The 22,887-nt window shown below is 30.0% G+C and overlaps 2 protein-coding genes across 5 annotated transcripts; both read left to right on the plus strand.

Annotated features, from left to right (window-relative positions):
- The first annotated feature begins 8,376 nt into the window (after window positions 1-8,376).
- On the plus strand, window positions 8,377-14,580 carry LOC107634116 (glycosyltransferase family protein 2). Of its 3 annotated transcripts, none has more exons than XM_021117783.2 (5): window positions 8,377-8,466; window positions 9,790-10,977; window positions 11,669-11,953; window positions 12,070-12,455; window positions 13,359-14,580. In XM_021117783.2, coding segments are annotated over exons 1-5 (2,883 nt in total). In that variant the 5' UTR covers window positions 8,377-8,464; the 3' UTR covers window positions 14,381-14,580. The 3 variants fall into 3 exon arrangements, with proteins under 3 accessions (XP_020973442.1, XP_016193176.2, XP_088365638.1); XM_016337690.3 differs by lacking the exon at window positions 8,377-8,466 and adding an exon at window positions 9,578-9,708; XM_088509512.1 differs by lacking the exon at window positions 8,377-8,466 and having other exon boundaries at window positions 9,760-10,977.
- A 2,979-nt stretch (window positions 14,581-17,559) lies between these two features.
- On the plus strand, window positions 17,560-21,394 carry LOC107634115 (uncharacterized). 2 transcript variants are annotated; one of them, XR_015907328.1, is made up of 15 exons: window positions 17,560-17,746; window positions 18,090-18,207; window positions 18,364-18,475; window positions 18,594-18,743; window positions 18,860-18,964; window positions 19,236-19,319; window positions 19,410-19,525; window positions 19,805-19,906; window positions 19,989-20,102; window positions 20,188-20,244; window positions 20,334-20,400; window positions 20,494-20,555; window positions 20,647-20,721; window positions 20,867-20,902; window positions 21,047-21,073. XR_015907328.1 is itself a non-coding variant. In XM_016337689.3 (15 exons), exons 2-15 carry the CDS (start codon window positions 18,197-18,199, stop codon window positions 21,146-21,148), a joined length of 1,185 nt encoding a protein of 394 aa, XP_016193175.2. In that variant the 5' UTR covers window positions 17,560-17,746; window positions 18,090-18,196; the 3' UTR covers window positions 21,149-21,394. The 2 variants fall into 2 exon arrangements, 1 of the variants encoding a protein (XP_016193175.2); XM_016337689.3 differs by having other exon boundaries at window positions 20,494-20,547; window positions 21,047-21,394.
- Window positions 21,395-22,887: the final 1,493 nt, after the last annotated feature.

Below are 22,887 nucleotides of genomic sequence, written 5' to 3' on the forward strand. Positions count from 1 at the left end.
GTGTAATTAATTAATGGCTTAAAGCTAAGTGAAACTATTAATTGTTGTTGTTGTTGTTATGACAAATTTTCCCTCAAGCCTGGATTCTATCCTTTAATTTGTATTTTTTTTGTTTGGTTATTAGTGTAAGTGTTACAAAACTGACTGTAATCTTAATTAGTTGTCAACTCATAACTCTTAATACTCTGTTCAATTTGAATTCTGTTTTTTTTTTTTTTTTTTTTTCAGTTTCTATTTTGGACCCCTCAATTTTAGTTTGCAATCCATTATTATTATTGCTATCTATCCATTTTAAAACTCAACCTAAATGATAAATACAAATGTTTATGTACTACCTATTGATTTCAAGGGGCTATGATAGTAAACAATATATACGAGTTTTGCTACCATGTAGATTTCAAATTTCATGTACAGGTGTAGAGGTCTAACAATGTACATGCGATACGAATTTTGAAAAGTATGTGTGTTACAATGGCAAAATAAGATTGATGAAGAAATGGAGAAAGAAAAACACAAACTTTTTTTTCTTTTTTCATTTTTCATTATAAAAATCAATACAACCACTTCTTTTTTCATCCCACTATCCCAGTGAGATTATAACAAAAGGTAACAAAGTTTCATCACCTTTGAAAACACCAAAATCTTCACATAAAAAGCTATGGTTTATCAAAATTCAGAAGACCCATAGTTTTTTCCTTCTTCAAAACTTTCTTCATGATTACTGAGTGGAAGTCTCCTTCTCTTGGTTATGGTTGCAGAAGCTACCACAGAGCTTCCTGTGATGGCAACTAGCCATGATAGGAGAGGTGAAGGACTAGGAAAATGTACAAGCTTGTATCTTATAGTTTTTTCAAAAACTTTGAATTTGATTATATCATGTGATGGTTATTAGGGACTAAGAGGAGGGAGTTAAATCTTAGCCTCCTTTTTTAGAATATTATCTTTTTTTGTTTTTTTTTTTAAATTAAGAGATATTTTTATTTTTGTCTCGTATGAAGTTGAGAGACACTTTATTTTTGTCTCCTGTATAACAGAAACAGAAATGAAGTAGAGAAGAAGGAGTAACACCCAGATGTATTACTTAGTGCAATGTAACTTACATCCAGTTTCCATCACAATAATAATAAAATTTTACTAACTTTTTCAACAGATTACATACACCAATATTTTTCCTAAAATCTATCCAATCCTATCTGAAACAAATCCAAATTCTAACCCAATTTAAATTTGACTAGGACTCAACCAGTCAACCTAACTTTCAACAACAAAGTGCTAATCCAACTTGGAAAAGAATCTCCACAGGATCATGACACAAAACAGAAAGATGTACAAAAAAAATTTGAGACATTTTATAACTTTTTCTCCTATTTTAACTCACTGTCTTTTACTTCTTATTGGTTTTTTCTTACAAACTTCACCATGTTTGCCTTTTTCAATGAGACTCAAACAGATTAAATTGAGAAAAATAAATACAACATGAAAACCATGAAGGAGAAAAACTCAACCAGCTTAGGTTGCTATGAGAACCGAACCATGTGCTCTATTCTACTCTCTTACCTTCAACTATTGGCCATTCACCTTTATTATAAAAGAGGGAAGCTAGTTCAAGATCCATACTGTCTTTTTCTCCTTCACAGAACTTGCAACGGCTTCGTGAGAAATCTGAATCTATTACATGAACTTACCAATTTTCTCTCATTCTTTACCTTGCTTTGGTTCCAAGTTTTATTTCTGAACGTTGATGAACTCCTGACCATAGTTAACTTCGTTTTCTTCATTGTTGTTTGTTCTGTTCTTGGTGCTCGGCAGATTTCTCCTTGGTTCCTTGGTGAAGCACAAAAGAAAAAGAAACTTTATGATATATTCTGACCGTAGAATGACTAGCTTCTTGGTTATAGTCATTTATTCTTACTTGGATTTAGAAACAAGCTTTTTGTTCTTCAAATTATCATAGCTACTGCACTTTCTTTTTCTTTATTTCCTTCTTGTTGGAAGAAGACGTGACCAAATTGAAAGATAGAGAAGAGAGAAGAGAGGACTTTTGATTTTCATTGGAAGTTAGGTAGGATTAAAGTGAATTAAATTTGGGATTCAAGTTTTTTGAGGTATGGAAATAGGTAACTGTACGAGACTTGAAAGATTTTGGGCTCTTTCTTTATTTCTTTATATTTGATTCATGGACTTGTGACTGGACTTGGCTTAATCACGATGGACCACAGTGTGTAGACTTTAATTATTTGTTCTTTGGACCAAAATGGTTAATCCAACAATTATAATGTTTGTTCATCGTATGGATTGATTTTTCAAATTCAACATTATGCAAATATATCTTCCTGCAAATAAACTTATTCTATATATAATAAATTTGTATCAACTTTTATATAATAAAAATAGATAAATAGACATTTGCTTCAAATTATAATTAAATTTGCTTCAAATCATAATTCAAAATCCAAATATGATCAAATACTAAGACCTAAACCAAAATTCAAACTCATAGTAATCAAAATACATAAAAAATTAAAGATTATAACCATTCAAATAAACTAACTCCAAATAAACCATTAAAAAAAATTCTAAACCAAGTAGGTGGTAATAAATACAAATTTTCGACTTAATTTTAAAATTATTTAAAATAAAATACTCTAACAATTTATATACACTAGAGTACCTAAATAATACATAAAGAGTACCTAATTAACAAAATCAAATACATATTAAATTTAAATAATTATATATTATAATTCTTATAATATTATTTAATATATAATCTTAAATAAGTAAAATTCTTAATATCAAATTTTGGTTTGTTGCAAATGTCACCGTGATTTTAGGTGCACATCAACTTTTTCACATGGGGCAGAGTATGATATGCCTAGCATTCACTGAGAAAACTAAAGAAGATGGCATAAAGAAGATGGCATTTTAGTCTCTGGTAATTTCCAAATGACAAATTACGAAGTCGGATGTTGTCAGAAGAATTTTCTTTTAAGCCTAAAAAATGATCAGTCTAATGTTAGTAGATCAGTTACTGATCAGTTTGACAAATAATTTTTTAATGTGTTAAAATAACTACTGAACTACCACACAAGTACTTTAGCATAGAAAGATTATAAATATTAATTTTTTAAAATATATGAATGACCTCCTTTATTATCATGCATATATATAACCATTTATATATACTAGAGTACTTCAAGAGTACTTATTAAAAAGTACTTAATTAATAAAATAAAATATATATTAAATTTAAATAATTATATATTCTAACTTTTATAATATTATTTAATATGTAACTTTAAATAAATAAAATTTTTAATATCAAATTTCGACTGGTTTCAAATGTCAATGTGATTTTAGGTGCAAATTAACTTTTTCACATGTCACATACTATGATAAAAAAGATGGCACTTCATACTTTGAAAATTTCCAAATGACAAAATTGGCGTAGATTTATATAAGTTTTTCCAATGTAAAAAGATTGTTAAAAATAGCAATTATATATGGTAATTACTTCATAATAAATTTAGTAAAAATCTAGGGAGTTAGCAATTTTATTAAATTTTGGTCAGCATGTATGTAATCAACAGAGAAAGGTGAATATTAGATGAAATCTCACATCAATCTCACACCATTAAATCATTATTGATGGCTATTTGATAGCTACCAATCACAAAAGTTGCTGATCCCTCGCATTGCTCATAAATTTATTATTGCTCCATAGCAGAATTATAGATGTGATATATTTTTCTAGACTTCAAATCAAAGTTAAGCAGAAAAAATAAGCTAAAAATTTACGTATGATTTACCACCATAGTGAAGCTTGAAATTTTTACCACTAACTTTAAGTAGGAAAGTAAACTCTGAATCACTATAAAAAACATACAGCAACTTCAATTCCTGTTCGATATACTTATTAAGTTCTGACAGTATTTACAATACTGAGTACCAGTTGGAATAGAGGGGAGAGGAACACAATCTGCAATATCGAATTAAGCAAAGAGGAATGCTAGAGGGCCAGCAACTTTTGTGATTTGTAGTTATCAAATAGCCATTAATGATAGTTTTAATGGTGTGAGATTGGTGTGATTTCATCAAATGGTTCATTTTTTTTTGCTGGTTACATGCTCGCCAGAATTTAACAAAGTTACTGGCCCCTAGACTTTTCCTTAAGCAAATATTAAGGGTGAGATCACATATTATTTGAATAAAGCACATGACAATTAATTCTGTGTTCAGCCGGAAAAAATTCTTCTATAAACATAAATAAAACTGCGTTGTCGACTAGTTCCTAGACATAAATAACAAAAGACCAAAACATGCACTCAACCTACAAGTATATTACAAAAAAATCAATTTATACACAATATGGAAAATAATAAGTTACTGGGACTTCACCAATGTGAAATGCTCTTGAGCATCCATGGCAACACAAAAGATCCCCTCCATCAGAACATATACTGCAGAGGTCATCATTATCATAGGTCATCAAAAAGAATTATGATTAACCTCAGATCATTAACCAATCCAATTCTTATATTTTATAAAATACAATATTAACATATACCAGATACCATATAAATATGATGCTGAAGTCAGAGAATATTAGTTATATTTCTAATGTATATATATATAATTAAAAAATAAAATTATAAAATCACTTTTTGGAAAATATAGAATCTTCTAGATTTCAACATGGTACATGCATGATTGGCCTCAATTAATTAACTAGCAACTAATATATAAGATTTGGTGACATGATGATCATGATTGTAGGAATATTCCCCACAACATGAAAGAGTAAGCTAAGCTGAGAAGCTGATTAATTAGATGATGATGATGATGATGCAAAAAAGTGGTAGAAACAATGTTGTTAGTGTAATTAACTAATGGCTTAAAACTAAGTGAAACTATTAATCATTATTTTTGTTGTTGTTACGACAAATTTTCCCTCAAGCCTGGATTCCTTTGTGCTCCTTTTAATTTGCATTTTTTCTTGCTTATTAGTTATTAGTGTAAGTGTTAAAGAACTGAGTGTAATCCTAATTAGTTGTCAACTTATAACTCTTAATACCCTTTTAAATTTGAATTCTGGTTCTTCTTTTTTCAGTTTCCATTTTGGACCCTCCATTTTAGTTTGCAATCCATTATTATTATTGCTTTCTATCCATTTTGGACCCTCCATTTTATATATCGGTGGCGTTTAATGTACATATTTTTATTATTCAAATTGAAGTTTTTTTAATTAGGTAAAAGTACACTATTTTTGGAAAAGATGGAATTGGTATTCATTCATTTAAGAACAAAAATTCGACATTGTCGTCCCATGAATATTGAGGTGGACCAACCGACCAAGTTGGTTAACAAACTCTGAGTGGCATATACTCGTAGAATAAAAAACAATATAATAATTAAGAATTAAGATAGTTAATTAATAAAAAATATTATATGCATATAAAAAATTTGTCATTAAATTTATTATTATATATTTATTTATAAATATATATATAATTTAATTTATTTTTAATATATATTTTATATTAATATTTTATTTTGATATACATATAATATAATTATAATTAAATTAATAATATAAATAAATGCAATGAAAGATTTATTGATTGGCACGTGGTAGAAAGAAGACTATGGCAAGAAAGAATAAAGGATTATTCAAAGTCCTACTAATAAATTAAAGAAAAATTTTTTGGTGTCTATAATTTATGTGTTTAAATTATTTTAAAGTACATATTAAAAAATAAGATTTATTTTTTTTTTGAATTTTACGTATAAAATTTAAGCATTATACAAAGCATCTAAATTAAAAAGATCAAAAACTAAGTTGAGTTGATTTAGTGATTAATTTACTAATTCGCTTAAGATTTAGTGTGGATGATTCGAATCTCGTCTTTTACATGTAATAATTTATTGGCCAATAACAAATCCTTAAATAAAGATTTAATCTATCACGAATTAGTTTTTAATTTATTAAATTAGAAGATATCATAAAAATAAACCTAAATAAAAGAGCAAAAAAGTTGCCTTATGTGGTTTCCACCTCACCCTTCTCCCCTCTTGCGTGGTCAAATCATACCCAACTCCATGTTATGAGTAGGACTTGAGAAATGTTTTTTTCTTTTCCCTTCCTTTTAAGTAAGACTAAGTAGAAAAAAATAACTAATAAAAAAAATTAAGTTTAATTAATATTAATCAATTTTTAAGAGAATGTATGATTTAAAATTAAGATAATTTTAAGAAATTAACTAAAAAAAAAGTTAATTCTCTAATTCAATTCTTTAAATAAATATGATGATATGACATGAAAATGTATCAAATAATCCAAGATTAAGCTCAAGTTAAGAGAAATACTAATAGATGTCATAAATACTTTATACTATATTTGGATTTGAAGACTCAAAAGTCAAAACCTTGCACAAGTAGTGTTATTAATAGGAGATTAATGTATGTATACCGACATTGACTTGTTTAAAAATTAAAATGTTTAATTAATTAGGAGAACTTCACGACCATAGGCGGCTTTGCACGTGTCAAGCATCCTTTGCTATAGTAAAATTATTAATGGATAAACCTAAAAAGTAATAAAAATTAACTGATACATGTGTTATAAAATATTTTACATTAACATTATAAACTTCACAACCATTCATTCCATGTATTTTCACGTAATTAACACGGTCAATTAAAGTAATCGATACTCTTCCGTTACCCCAAAATAAATAAATAAAAACCATAGAAGTTTCATCTTAATTATTGCTTAATCAAAACAGCGTAAATCTATATATTTTTTCCCTAAGCTCATTATTCCTCCATGTATATGGTTTAATTTGTACATGTATTGATTATATAAAATATTTTATATAATTATTTAATTATATTTATTTTTTAAATGATTATTTCTATAACCAATATTAAAAATAATTATTTTTATTGATATAATGTTATATATAATTAAATGCATCCTTAAAAATTTGGATCATGGCTTAGTTTTATCTAGCACATGTTATCGGTGTTATAGAATGATTCTGAATCTATTTTTCATTGTCTTTGGGAATGTCCTAGTGCCAAGGAGGTCTGGAACCTTTTAAGCTTGTATTCAGATAACTCAGATTTATGTGATTGGCTCTACAAAGGTGCAAGGAGTAGAGATGTTTTTTTTTTTTTTCGACCATCAAGTGGATTTGGAGAAGCAGGAATCATTACTTATTTATATATAGATGACTCTTGGAGTGCTAATAAAGTGGTGAGTTTGATTCGTAGTTCAGTAAGGGAGTTTCACACTATTTTTGCTATGTATCAATCTTTATCTTCTCCTTCGCTTTGTTTGCATTGGGTTCCACCTCCAGTTCATTCTATTAAATTGAATTGTGATGCTAGTTATTTTGCTCCTTTTAGCTATACTGATTTTGGTTATATCATTCGCAATTCTAATAGATGTTGGTTGAAAAGTTGCACTGACGAAGTGTGCAGTTATATTAATTTTTTCTTTCTTTTCTGTTTAGTCACAAAAAAAATGCACCCATTAAAATTAAATTTTTATTCTATCAGTCTTTATAATTTTGTTAAAATTTTTAATTATTAAGATTTTATAGTTTAAAAATTTATAATTTAATTTTTATATTAGATAAAAGTTTATTTGTTATTATTTTCAAAAAATACAATAATTTAAAATATTTAATAATTTATCTTACATCAAACACACAAATAATAAATATTTTAACAAGAAAAGTTAGAATTTAGAACGAATATATAATTGCAAATTTTTATCCAATACAAAGATTTAATTATAAATTTTTAATAAGATTTAATTAAAAATTTAATAAAATTATAAAAAAATTTACAGAATAATTAAACCTATCAGCCTATAAATATCTAAAAAATCTCATGTTCAATCTCAATCAATCTTCATCGGCAAACTTCAATGGCAACTCACCAGAAAAAGAGAAAAAAAAAAAAAATGGAAATGCAAACCTAAGAATTGAAAAATTAAAAAACCTATTAATTTGATACAAATATAGAGCATGGCATGTTCCCATTATTATTTGAAAACCTTTGTTTGTAGCCAAAGTTACCAAATATTCATTTGAATTCTCTCATGTCAGTCATGTGTAAGAGAACCAACCAAAACCATGAGATTGTTGCGTCGAACCCGCCTAAGTTCGGCAATGAACCATTATCAAATAAATTAAATTAAAGTTTTTTCTCTTCTAAGTTTCAATTTACGTATCCTCTTATTCATACACATAAAAAGTCAATCATATATTATAATAATGTTTCTTTGGTCTATCTAGTTTCTTTTAGGTCTCACCCGTTGATTGTGCTTGAATCTATATATATAAGAAGGGTCTAGCTTTATTAGGTCTCCAATTGCATATTTTGCTGAAGAAGAAAAGAAAAAAAGTGTTTGTTTACATATATATCTTTGTATTCAAGCCATTGATTTGATTAAATGTACGTATACATACATACATGCATGCCTTTCATTCTAACACCCCATGTTCTTTCTCATGTTTCTTTGCGCCTTAAATTTTGTTTTCATATTTATATATCTTATATATTCCATGCTTGTTTACGTATAGTTCTCATTTTAAGCAAGGTGATGATATTATTAATCTTGTTAGAAGTTGAACTTTAACTTTGACCATTTGCCCTTAAATCATGTTTTTTTTTTATGTATTTGTTTTATGAATTATTAGGTTTCTCTAGAATAATCTAAACATCAAAATGCTTATATATGATTATGTAAATTTTTTTTAGAAAATGACAAATAGGTCCCAAACCTTTTGTCCTGCAGACATTTTTGTCCCTGACCGTTGAAAAATATTTTTAAGTCCTTAACCTTCACAAAACTTGGACAGATCAGTCCCTCCGTCCAAATGCCTCTGTCAGGGACTGATCCGTCCAAATTTTATGAAAGTCAAAAACTTAAAAATATTTTTCAATGGTCAGAGAAAAAAATGTCTGCGGAGCAAAATGCCAATGACCTATTTGTCTTTTTTTTTAAGAGAGGTGTGTAGCAAAAAGTATGTTTTTCACATATTTTTAGTATAATTTTTTATTTTTTTTACACGAATATTTAATTAATTATCGTTAAGTAAATTTTACGCAAACATCACATCGTGTACATAAATTTAATTAGATAATTTATACTATTAGTACATCAAAATTAAAGTGATATATAAAATATATTTATCTCGATAATGCATTAAAATTGAAGTCACAAATATATATTTTTATTAAAAAAAAAAGTAATATAGGTAGAGGAATTTGATTTCTTTTTGAAGAAGAAAAAAGAATGTAGGATGATGAATTAATTACCATACCATGGAGGTATGTAGTGCCAAAAACGCAGGGGTGAGCCTTTTCCACGGCACCAAAAATGGCTTTACAATAATGGTGTCTTAAGGAAGAAAAATAATACAAAGTAGTGTATATGTATATGTGTAATGAATGAAGGCAACACTTTAATTAGTTTTGCTACACTTATAAATTTCTTAAGCACCATGCATACACTATATAGATACACCTATCCCATGTGACCATTGCTGCAATTTTCATCACCTTTTTCCTTAACTTCTCCCCACTCTAATATATAATAAAACTCACACAAACCTTATTCTTCTATCTCCATCACCAAATCTTCCTCATCACAACATTTTCTCTAGACTCAACTATAGAAAATAGTATCTAAGAGTATGTTTTTTTAGTTTTATTCTTATAAACAGAGAATAGAAACTGAATTAGTCTTTAACTTTGGTTTTATTTTCTGTGTAGGTGTGATATTGAATCTAGGAGTTCGATTTTCGACATGGGTTTCGGGCGAAATTCGACAGAAGGGATGGTGATCCAAGACTATGTAGGATCAAAGAACAACAAAGTGATGAAATCCCAAAGGAGTGGTGCACCAGCAAAGTTGGTGACAGCACTAACATGTCTCCAATTCTTCTTTGCAGTTTATGCAACATTCTTATTATATTACATGGGACCTTCCATTGATCTAAGAACATCAAAGCCAGATTTCACATGGGCCACAAGAATTGCAAACCAATGGAAGCAATACATGATCACACCCCATGTTGTTGGACACTACCAAGAAGCTGCTTCTTCTCTCATAAGAGAAGATAATAGTAATAATCATAATATGAACATTCTTGTTCCTCCTCATCAACAAGAACAACCTTTGAACCAATCACAAGTTTGTGAGTATGAGAAGATTGATTTCATGCAGAAGAAGTCCAATGATGTTCAAATGATGAAGCTGAAGAGGGAGCTGTATGATGAGGTTTTGGAGTTTCAAAGCAGAAGCATTGGAACTGAGACATTACCTCAGTTAATGGCAATGAAATCCAAGTGGGACATAAAGGGAAGTAGTAACCGGAAACCAAAGATCACAGTTTTGTTGAACCATTTCAAGAGAAAGACACTTTGTGCACAGATTGATTCATTGCTACAACAAACTCTCCCTTTTCACCATGCTTGGGTGCTATCATTTGGTAGCCCAAATGAAGTTTCCTTGAAGAGAATTGTTGAAAGCTACAATGATTCAAGGATCAGCTTCATAAGCTCAAGCTATGATTTCAAGTACTATGGAAGGTTCCAAATGGCACTACAAACAGAATCTGATCTTGTATACATTGTTGATGATGACATGATTCCAGGGAAGAAAATGCTTGAGATTCTAGCACATGTTGCTGGGACTGAGAAGTACAAGAACTCAGTGTTGGGAAGTATTGGGAGGATTTTGCCATTTAGGCAGAAAGATTTTACATTTCCAAGTTATAGAAAGTTTAGGTCTAAAGAAGCAGGGTTGTATTTGCCTGATCCTGCTTATGATATCACTGTTGATAAGATTCTGCAGGTTGATTTTCTTTCTAGCTCTTGGTTTCTCTCTGCTCAACTTGTTAAGACCCTCTTCATTGAGACTCCTTTTACTTTCTCCACTGGTGAAGATCTGCATTTGAGGTTGGTAACCCTTTCATTTCCCTGCAAAATTCTGTGAATAATTTAATTCTATTTTATTGGTACAATGAGAATATAGGTGAAAAAATTAGAACAAGTTGAACAAATAAGTCAAAGTCAAACAAGCATCAAGTTGACTGTGCTAAACAATATCTGGTAGTGTTCAATTAGTTGTTGTTGCCATTAGGTTCAAAAACACTACATACTACAAGTTGTAGTACACAATACAATATGTTAGTCAAATTCAAGATAGACTTTTTGTTAGTTATCTACCAAACTAATACTAGTGTCTTATTACAATTTGACCCTCACAATTACAACATTTTTGCCTTCAAAAAAATTGTCCATTGAATCTGAGACTTCTTCTTAATCTCTTGACTTGATTAAGAATGTGTGCTTCTGTTGCAATATTATCCACTAGGAAACAGAATACTAGAAATATTCATATCAAAATTGACCTTCTTATTTTGTTTGTTAGAATATAATTAGGATCAATTATGATTAATTAGCATTATTTAGCATATCTGAATATTTATTATAAGATATTACGTCTTTATTATTTCGATTTTCTTAGCACCTATAAATACTCTATATTGTATTATTAGTTATTACAGACAACTGGAATACCTTCAATAATATACAAATCATTTCTCCAGTTTAGTCTCTTATTTCTAACATTGTTATTGAATTGCAGCTATCAGCTTCAAAAGTACCAGAATGCAGGGTCATTTGTTGTCCCAGTTGACCCTAATGACAAGGAAACATGGGGTGACAGTGAACATAGGCTAGCCTATGTATCAGAAACCACAGTGATATTCAAGGACATAGTTCAAGTTAGAGATGATCAATGGTGGAAAGCACTTTCCACAGGCTATGTTACACAATGGGCAGCAATGTACCCTCAAAACATTGACGCCCTCTTCTACGCTCACACACTTGACCATGTTAAAGCACTTCAACCACTTCTTGACAAGTTCAGGTGCAGAATACACCTTAAAATACAAAATTTATTTTAAAAATAAGTATATATTTATACATAAAAATATAGTAACTAATTTTGACGACTGATTTTAACGTGTATCTTTCTTTGAATAGGTCTACAGTGGGTAAAAAGGCCTACATTGTGGTCTCGGGTGGGAAATTTTGCCCGTGCGAGGATGCTGCAAGGGCATTGAAGTGGCCATTGTTGGTGTGCAAGGAGAGGAGGTTCAAGATCTTTGACTTGGGAATAGAGGCCATTTCCGGGGTCTCGGATTCAGAGGTGCCGGTGATACAGGCAGTGTATTCTAGCATGAAAGGTTTGATCAAGATTCATAATCCTAGTGTTGTGATCACAGTGGATGACATTGATCCTCATGTGAGGAAGGCTCTCAAGATGGCATCAGAGAGCACTTCTAATGCTACTACTTTAGTGTTGTTGCCCAGAGCTTCTGTCACAAAAGTGCTTTGGATGTCTGATCTCCGTTCAACTGCATTGCCAAGTAAGAATTATGTTAATGTTCGGTAGATGATAATTTAGTCAAATCTGTTAGATAGCGTTTGTGGAGAGACAGAGACGGAAAGATTGCTAGATGATAATTTAGTCAAATCTGTTAGATAGTTGGTGGAGAGACAGAGATGGAAAGACTCACTAGCGTTTGTTTTGAGGTATTGGGACAGAGATTGAGAGACTAAGACACAGTATCACGTTTGTTGGCTCAGAGACTGGTACTAAAATTTCAGTATTTCAGTACCTCCAAAAAGTAGGGACACAGGAGACTGAAATTTTTAGAGACGGAGACTAAAATTTTAATAACATTTTATACTTAAAATACTCTCATTTCAATTAATTAATTCCAATTTTATCCTTTGTACAAATTAAATTAGAGTTTTATTCTTATTTCAATTTATGTCTCTCACTTTGCACCAAACAGAATATTGAAATTTATTTCAGTCTCTGTCTCTTAGTCTCTGTCTCTCTTTCAGTCTCTGTCTCTCTACCAAACGCTAAGGGATTGAAATAAATCTCAGTATTCTGTTTGGTGCAAAATGGGAGACAGGAATTGAAACAAGAATGAAACTCTAATTTAATTTGCACAAAGGGTAAAATTGAAATTAATTAATTGAAATGAAAATATTTTAGGTATAAAATGTTATTAAAGTTTCAGTATTCATCTCTAAAATTTTCAGTCTCCTGTGTCCCTACTTTTTGGCTGAAATACTGAAATTTTAGAGATAGAGACAGAAATTTTAGTACCAATCTCTGAACTAACAAACACGATACTAAATTTTAGTCTCTCAGTCTCTGTCTCAATACCTCAAAACAAACGTTACCTTGACTATCCACTTGAGTTTGTGGTCTTATCTTTGAGTTTCTTTGCTTTTAACATAATTTTATGTTGCAGATTGGAACAAGATGAGACTTTCTATCAACATCATCACCCAAAATAGAGTAACTTCACTAACAAGGCTCCTCAAATCTCTAAGCAATGCATACTATCTTGGTGATGAAATTCCCATAACCTTCAACATGGATAGCAAGGTAGATGAGGCAACAATAAAGCTAGTGGGCTCATTTGAGTGGCCTCATGGGCCCAAAACTCTAAGAAGGAGGATCATCCAAGGTGGGCTCATTAGGGCAGTTAGTGAGAGTTGGTACCCATCCAATGATGATGACTTTGGGCTTTTACTTGAAGATGACATTGAAGTTTCCCCATACTACTACCTTTGGATCAAATATGCATTATTAGCATACCACTATGATCCACAAGTTTCTCTCCCTGAATTGTCCTCAATTTCACTCTACACACCAAGGCTTGTTGAGGTTGTTAAAGAAAGGCCCAAATGGAATGCCACTGAATTCTTCAAAAACATTCATCCAAACACACCTTACCTACACCAATTACCTTGTTCTTGGGGGGCAGTGTTCTTCCCTAAACATTGGAGAGAATTCTATGTTTACATGAACATGAGGTTCACTGAGGATGCTAAAACAAACCCGGTTCAAATCCCAAGGTCAAGAACAAATGGGTGGCAAGCATCATGGAAAAAATTCCTAATTGACATGATGTACCTTAGAGGGTATGTTAGTCTTTACCCTAATTTCCCTAACCAAGCTAGCTTCTCAACCAATCACATGGAGCCAGGTGCACACATTAGTGCTAAGGACAATGTTGTCAAACATAACAAACAAGACTTTGAGGTTCCATTAATGAGTCAAGATTTTAGAGAATTGCTACCTAGTTTGAAGATGCCACCAGCTTCAAGATTACCATCATTGAACCTATTCAATCAACCTGTTTCTTTAAAGGGTCTTAAAGCTGCTGGTGCTAAGTTGGGTCAAGATGTTCTAAGGTGTAACAATGTTTCTGAGGTTGTAGCTGTGGATCAAGATACTGGTCTACCACAACGCTGCTCCAAATTCTGACGGAACACAACAATATAATCTCTCTTCATTGTTCTCATTGGTTTAATTTTTATTTATTTTTTTGCATTGTTTTTGTTATATTTTAAATTAAGTGGGAAATTTGGTCAGCGATTTTGCTGTGTCACAAGGTGATCGTTCCCATAGTGAAACAATTGTAATTAAATTATTGGTTATACATTTTAATTATTAGTACTAAGATTATTCTCTCCCTGCATATCATCAATAATCCACGTCAAATTTAATAATATAGTTCATGTAACACGAACATCTTTTTGGTTTAGACAATTTTATCCACTAATTACGTAATTATCATGTACTTTGCTAGTTGATATCAAAGTTGTTGGGTTAAGTAGAATAATAATGAGACAAGTTTGTCAGTATAAGGTAATAAGATAACTAAGACTATTATAAAGAAGAATGAAGCCAAAGGGCAAGTGACACAGTTTACCATTAAATATGGATAAATTTATTTCCTATAATATAGTATTAAATTTTAAATTACTTCGTAGTCATCATGCAATCACACTAAGAGTAATCTATTCTTAATATATAAAAGTAAATAGATAAATTTATTCATATTATTTTGAAGACATCTTTTTTCTTTCTACTAATGTCATATTAGTATTATCGTTTACTTAACAAAATTTTAGAATTGACCACTCAATTTTTGCCAAATTAACTATTATTTCTAAATCAGCAAATATATATATATATATGAGGAGTGCTAGGGGACCAACAATTTTTGTATTTTGTAACCATTAATTGGCCATCAATAGTCTTTTTAATGGTGTGAGATTATATTCAATGGTGAGAGATCACTTACTTTTCTTTTAATGGTTAAGTGCTGGCCACAAAACACAAAAATTACTGGCCTCCTAGACTTTTCCATATATATATATATATATATATATATATATATATATATATATACACACACACAAAATATACAAGTAATAAAAATATATACAAATTAAGGTGCAAAATTACCAATGACAATAATTAAAAATTAATAATGTCTAACCAAATTTGTAACATACAAAGACATTGAATCCTATCCCTATATTAATTATTTTTACGGTTATAAACAATACAATAAATTTATAATCTAATAATTAATTTATTAATTTTTATAAATAACTCATTAAATATAATAAACATCCATGTTACAAATGTCATAATAATATTATTAATCATAATAAATTTTACGTTACAAATATTCAAATTCCATATTATTTGAACTAGTTATATATATAAGTCTCTTATCACTATTCCTTCAAATAACATCAAATTTAGCACAAAAAATTTATTTCCAAACTACACATCATTCTTTGGACAATATCACCAAACAAACTATCAAAGTTCGCGAGATTAGTCTCTGAAAAATATTAACATCCACAAATGAAGAGAAGCCTCTTTACTTAGAAATGATTATATTAGATGAAAAGGTACAAAACAAACATATTTATTGTATTTTTAAATTAAATTTACAAAAAAATTACTTTAATTATTTTTGCTTTTTATACTTTTTATATTATTTTATAATACTTTATATATAATTGTATTTTAATATCGTTGAAATTATACTTTTTTTCAATATGCTATTCATTGTTCTTTTTCTAATAGCTTAAAAAATAAATGTAATCATTTTTTAACTAATTATTAATTATGATTTACTAACACCGCAGGAAATACCTCTTCATGTAATTGTGAAAAAAAATATGATGAACAAATTGAAACATTTGTTATAAGAAAAAAAAGTCTATGCTATAAAAAAAATTTGAAAATAGAAGATGTAAATAATTTGTATAGACCAATTAAAGGTACAATGAAGGCAAATTTTTTACTCACAATTGTTGTGAAAGAAATTAAAGATCTAGTTTTAAACATTCTCCAACACTATTTTGAATTTGCATAACTTGAGATATTGTCTGACAGAGTGGGTCAAAGAAAAATATTAACAGGTAATTTCACTTTATACTATTTCAATTATTCAAAAAAAAATTTCTACACATTTTTTGTTCTTTTTATTGTAGATGTCATTGAAAAACTATATGCACATCAAGAGATTAAGAAGAAAGAAAACCATACAAATTCAAGACACATCTTTGAAAGAAGAATATACATGCAAAGATGGAACAAACAACACAATAGAAAATGCATATAATTCAACAATTCATAAAGAACATGCCTTCACAAGCACCTATCCAGAAAGAAGAAAACAATAACTCTAACAACAACAACCAATAAAGAAAAAGGAGGACGAACGCCACATAAGAAGACTAAGTCCATCAACTAAAATAAATACAAAAATCAAACCACCAAATAAAAATGTTATTTTGTATAATTTCAACATCCAAATTGTTTATACTACAAATTATTCTAAATAAAACATCGTTTAAATTTAACTTTAATTTACACATATTTAATTTAATTTTACAAAATATAACAATTTTTAATATTTATTATATACTATCGTTAATTTATTGCCCGTGATGCGCGAATTTTATTCTAGTTACTATAAAGTTAGCCAATGTATAAAGGTAAAAACTTATTTGTAGTAGTTTTTATTTTTGATAAGAAATTAATAGTTAAAAATATTTGATTTGATATATTTAATTAAATTATTATTCAATAACTTTTAATTATTAAATATTAACTTTATATAAAAATAGCTATATTTAAAATTCTAGTATTTATAAATCAATGAAAATACACGTATAATTTTTTTTATAAAAATTTGAGTTATACTACGTGCACACTAAAATCAGCTACTAAAGTTAGCCACCAGTATAAAATACATGTTAGAATATAAATACATATTAAAAATAAATTAAACTACACATATATTTATACATAAATACATTGGTGACTGATTTTAGTGGTTAATTTTGGTGTGCAAATAGCATTTTTCCAAAAAATTATAATTAAAAATAAACTATGGTATTTTAAGATAAAATTCGAATTATCTTTATTGACTTAAATGGACGGCTGAAATCCCTCAATCAACTTGATTTTGCCATACATGTTTCTAAGTTTCTAACACATATTTTTTTCATTTTTTTTAATTTATTTTTATCTCACTGAAAAATCCAAAGAGTAAAACTGCTAATTGCAAATCGAAGATGGAGGGTAGTTTCGTCATTGTATAAATAAGCTAGCTCAAATTCAGTTAGAGTTTCAGTTTCAGTCTGAGCCAGCAAACAGAGCTACGTTGACAATGGCGTATGAGTCCCTTCGCTCTCTGCATTCGATCCACCAAACCTAAACCCCTACCTCTCTCTCCATTCCTTCTTCTTCTTCTGATCGATCTTTCATGCCTCCATTCACCACGATCTTTTTTCTCCGCCGCTTCTTCTCTAACAACCTGTAAGTTAATCTACCTATCTATTCTCAGTTAATTATGTCACATCAAAGTTCAATGCGAATGAATATTTTTTCGTCGCTAAAATTATATTATAATGTTCTACAATGCAGATCAGGAATATAATGCAATGCAATTTAACGTGTTTCGATTTCAATTTTTAACTGCTTTGTTTAATTTGTGCTAAGCGATAGCTAAGCTATTTTACGTGTTCCATGCGTAGTTTATATTCGCATGATTTGAACTGAGAGATTCAGACGTATATATGGAGATAATAACTTTAATTTATACGTATCATATATTCTTTTTGTGACTTATACGTAGAGGTTACACTTTTGGTTGTTGAAGGATGATATATTTGCTTCAGAGATTGCTCAAGGATTTCAACCTTTCTCGGGTGATAAATCTCTTCATTTGATTGATTGTGTTGGAGACTCTTAGATTCTTCTGGAATAATGTATCGCAGGTATATGATGTATTTTTTTAAACGACTACTCATTTTTTTTTAATGAGTATATATATGATCGTGTATGATTAAATGTTTATATTAAACTTTGTTAATATTAATTTTGTTGCAGTTAACAGAAATGATTGAGTTTTAGTTAGCTAATTATTTTTGCAGCAATAAAAGGTCAAATAATGATGGTAGAGCCAGGTCTATTATCAAGGTAATTATGGCAGCTGCCTTTGGATTTTGTCTTGGAATGTCAATTCCATCCTTGCGTTTGAATAAGGTATTATACTGTAGAGTGTATTATATTTGCCACCTAATTAATTTCTCAATGTTCCAAAAATTAGCCATAATTGAACATTCTTTTTTAATATTTTCTTTTTTTCTTATTAAACTTGTAGGTTAGCATGTCTTCAAGCCGTCGACATTCCTTTGGTGTATCTATAGAAGAAATAGAAAGATATGCTGCTGATGTAGACAATGTTCAAGCTATTACTGACTATTCTGGAACCCAGCGTATTGAAGCCCTTGGGTCAATGAGATTGCCAAACGTAATTAATTATTGTCATGCTTGTGCTTTAGACAGTTGGATATGAATTTGCTGAAATGCTGGTTATCAACATAGTTGAAAATAATCAAGTATAATTCAAAACTGTTAATCTTGCAGTTATATATTCCAACAAATCCTATTGGAGCCCAATCTTTGCCCCCGGGAATTATTGCACCGCAATCTGATTTTCATTTACGCAGATTATGGGGTCAACCTAGTGAGGTATGACATGTAAAAGTTACTTAATGTGGAAGGACTTGAAAATGTGCATGGATTTTAGTTATTAACTTTAATTTCATCAGAATTTGGACTATCAAAAGTTGAAATTGTGCATTTGCATGTGTTGCCATATCGACAATGTTTCTTTCATTCTTCAATATGCTTTCCACATGATATACAAAACAAATGTGTCTGTATGCAACTCTTATGCATGCTTAGTTAGATGTCTTGTTCATGAACCTCACTATGAGTCTATGACCCTTTAATTTTGCAGGATCTGAAGAAAAGGCCAAGGTATTTAGTAACATTCACGGTCGGTTATGATCAGAAAGATAATATTGACGCTGCAGTAAAAAAGGTTACAAGATGAACTCACAATTTTTTTTAATTTATTGTCCCTTCCATGTTATCTTCAGATCAGAGTGCTGACTTTCATATTGTTCTGTAGTTTTCTGATGATTTTGCAATTTTGCTATTTCATTATGATGGACGGACTAGTGAGTGGGATCACTTTGAGTGGTCAAAGAATGTCATCCATGTTAGTGCAAGGAAACAAACAAAATGGTAACTTTCATTTTTCTCCTATCCCTCTTTTAATCCTCACTGGCTTATGGTTGGCAATTTACAGGGTTTTTTTATGCTTTGTTGCAGGCAACAAGCATTATGTTTTCATTTAACTGGAGGAATTCATCTAACTGTTTATCATCTAATAATATTTCTTCTTATGTCAGCAAAAAAAAAAGGAAATAATATTGTATTGATAATGATATTAGGAGTATTGAACTTAATAGTTAATATTCCCCCAGTTGTTACAATCTGGAACTTACGTAGTTAATTATGCAGGTGGTATGCTAAACGGTTTTTGCATCCTGATATTGTTGCATCATATGAATATATTTTTATTTGGGACGAAGATCTTGGACTGGAAAATTTCAATGCAGACGAGTAATTGTCTTGCCTATCTGTTTATTCAGCTCATATTTGTCATTAAATGCAGTGTCTTTTTAACTGAATTCTTGTTTACCAGATACATTGAATTGGTCATAAAACATGGTTTGGAGATATCTCAACCTGGTCTTGAGCCCTATGATGGATTGGTATGGGAGATGACAAAGAGAACTGAAGACACAGAAGTTCACAAGTATTTCTTTGCTGTTGCATTGCTTTTTATTATCATGCTTTCACATGTATTATTAAGACAACTTTATGCATTTATTGGTGAAAAGGTCAACAGAAGAGAAGCCAGGCCGTTGTAGTGATGCACATTTGCCTCCTTGTGCTGGGTATGCTTTCCCTCCTTGATTCAAAGTGTTATTTTAACTTATAACTGATAGCTGTGCCATCTTCCTAGAGTTTCTCTTGTTCTTTTTAGATTTGTGGAAATTATGGCTCCGGTCTTTTCTCGGAAAGCATGGCGTTGCGTCTGGTATATGATTCAGGTATATTATTATTTTCAACATGATTTTTCTTGAATTCCTGATATGTTCAAACATTCTATTGGCTTTGATGGACTTGCCACAAATGTTTTGTAGAATGATTTAGTGCATGGATGGGGATTGGATTTCAATCTCAGAAGATGTGCAGAGGTCAGCAGGTCCTTCTCCATATTTGTTCTATCAGGACATGAAAGCTATCTTAAGTTCCTTGCAAACCTGAAAACTTTAATCTTTGTTTGGTTTTGGCAGCCTGCACATCAGAAAATTGGTGTAGTTGATTCACAATGGATTATTCATCAAGGAATTCCTTCCCTTGGGAACCAGGTTAGTCATGACCAACTTGCAAAATATTTGGAACTTTCCTTTGAAGATACTATACTTACCATAACAGTTCATTATGTGTCATTTTCTATAAAATTTTGAAAATAATAACTCTTCTGAGGTATATGTATATCAATAAAATTTTCAGGGAGAAACTGACGAGGGAAGAGCTCCATATGATGCGGTATGTGTATTTCACATGTAAATGATGTCCCTCATATCATTCTTTGTGTTCAATCATATGCTTTCAATTACTTTAACACAGTGTTCTTCCAAAATTTTCCCCCAACATAGAGTTTATATTATGCTTTGGCATTGTAAATTTCAGGTCAAAACAAGATGCAAAAATGAGTGGGCCGAATTCCAAGTTCGCCTCACAAATGCTGATTTAACATACCTTAAAGGACTAAAACGTAATATGAAGGGTTAAACAACATATATATGCAATGCCCTGTTCCTTCTCCCTGTCATTGAGTATTGATTTATATACTCGGCATATTTTGTTGAGTTCTGGTTCCTTCCTTCCTTCCTTCGGGTGCAAGGTATCTTTACAATGCGCATACAAGTGTAGATATATATGAAAGGAAAGAACATATTCAAGCTTATTTATTACCTCTAACTATAAATATATGCTGCCAGAATTCTGCAGCGATTTTGGAATCTTGCTGGAAAAATAGTTTGCAGGCTTTAATTTTGATAATCTTGATCTGCATGTGCCTTATCTGAAAAAGTAGTGAATAAGTAAGAAGAACTACATTTAGCTGAGGCTGTGATCATATGGATATGTAATTTTTGGAGGCTGTAATGCAAGCATCATGACTTATACATTTTCATTATCATTTTGTCGAGATTCATTACACTTACATAGCATTATAGACGCCAAAGATACCTTTTTTTCTTAGCCAATAATTATATAGCTTTGAATTTGATATTCCTCTCTACAAATGGTTAATGGTATTCTCTTGTAAAATAATTACATCTTTTACTTTACGTCCAAATTTGTGTAATTAACAAAGTTTTTTATTTTTATAATATTTAAATTTTGACATTTTTTTATCCGATTATTTAATTATTAAAACCAATCTCCAATTTAAAATCGAATAATAAATCCGCAAAATCCACTACGTAAATTATAGTATCATACAAAACACGGCATATAAAGGTCCCATGAATGACAAATTTGATCCTGAAATCACTTTAATAAAATTGAAGAATCATATCAGCATAATGTTGATGTAAAAAATTCACCTCACAAAATGTTTCAAAATTTGCATTTGAAAGAAGTACATAGAGTCCAATAAGGAAGAGAGGGGGGGGGGGGGGGGGGAGCCAAAATGGAAGTCTCATTTGGAGAATTATGAATGAGCTTTAAGTTTCTATTGAAATTGGGTTGGAGAGTCTTGTTTAAAAAGGCAGATATATACAACTGGCCTAAAACTAAATGTTGGTTTCCCACACCTTTCATCCTTATGAACCAAGACTTGATTACTATACGATTTTATGAAAGCTACTTATTGGGATTAAAAAAACAAAGGTCTTTGGTATATAAATGATGAATTGGTGAATATAGAAGTTGGTGCATACCTAAATGGACTTTAAAACACCCTCTTGATATGAACTTCCCAGCTGTTTATCTCTTGTATGTATGTTTTACTACTTGTTGCTTTAATTTTAGCGTTAATTAAAAGATATATGTTGAGGAAAACGGGACATTACATATATCACCTTTTTAATTATTTCCTTATAAAAATATATACACAAATTAATTTCTTCTGAAATTTTTTATGATATTACACTTAGTACCATTATATATTTTATTAAATATAATATTAGCCTATTCTATATAAACATGACATTAGTAAACATTTTCTTTAAGTAAATTAGTACAAAAATAGCAAATTAAGAAATCCCAACTGTATAACTTAATCTCTAGAGAGATAAGTAATTGAGTAGTGTGATCTATCCAAAAGAAATATAATAATTAATAACTAACAAGGAAAAAGTAATCCGGACAATGATATTGATGTCCATATTTATCATAAAAGATAAGATTATATTATTGTTATATATGCGTTGTTTCTTTTGTTTCAAAATGACCGTCAACTTTGGTTAATTAAGTTGCAATTGAGTTACCAGACATACACCCCAATCCAGAAAACCAAACCAAAA

Source organism: Arachis ipaensis, chromosome B3 (genome assembly GCF_059453495.1).
Source record: "Arachis ipaensis isolate K30076 ecotype BB chromosome B3, ASM5945349v1, whole genome shotgun sequence".
Lineage (NCBI taxonomy): Eukaryota > Viridiplantae > Streptophyta > Magnoliopsida > Fabales > Fabaceae > Arachis > Arachis ipaensis.

What these genes read in the sequence shown, in the direction of transcription:
- LOC107634116 (XM_021117783.2), top strand. An exon ending in GGTGAAGATCTGCATTTGAG is followed by an intron (nt 10,978 to 11,668) that starts GTTGGTAACCCT and finishes ATTGAATTGCAG; the next exon opens with CTATCAGCTTCAAAAGTACC. An exon ending in CCGTTCAACTGCATTGCCAA is followed by an intron (nt 12,456 to 13,358) that starts GTAAGAATTATG and finishes TTTATGTTGCAG; the next exon opens with ATTGGAACAAGATGAGACTT.
- LOC107634115 (XM_016337689.3), top strand. An exon ending in TTGACGCTGCAGTAAAAAAG is followed by an intron (nt 19,320 to 19,409) that starts GTTACAAGATGA and finishes ATTGTTCTGTAG; the next exon opens with TTTTCTGATGATTTTGCAAT. An exon ending in CATTTGCCTCCTTGTGCTGG is followed by an intron (nt 20,245 to 20,333) that starts GTATGCTTTCCC and finishes TGTTCTTTTTAG; the next exon opens with ATTTGTGGAAATTATGGCTC.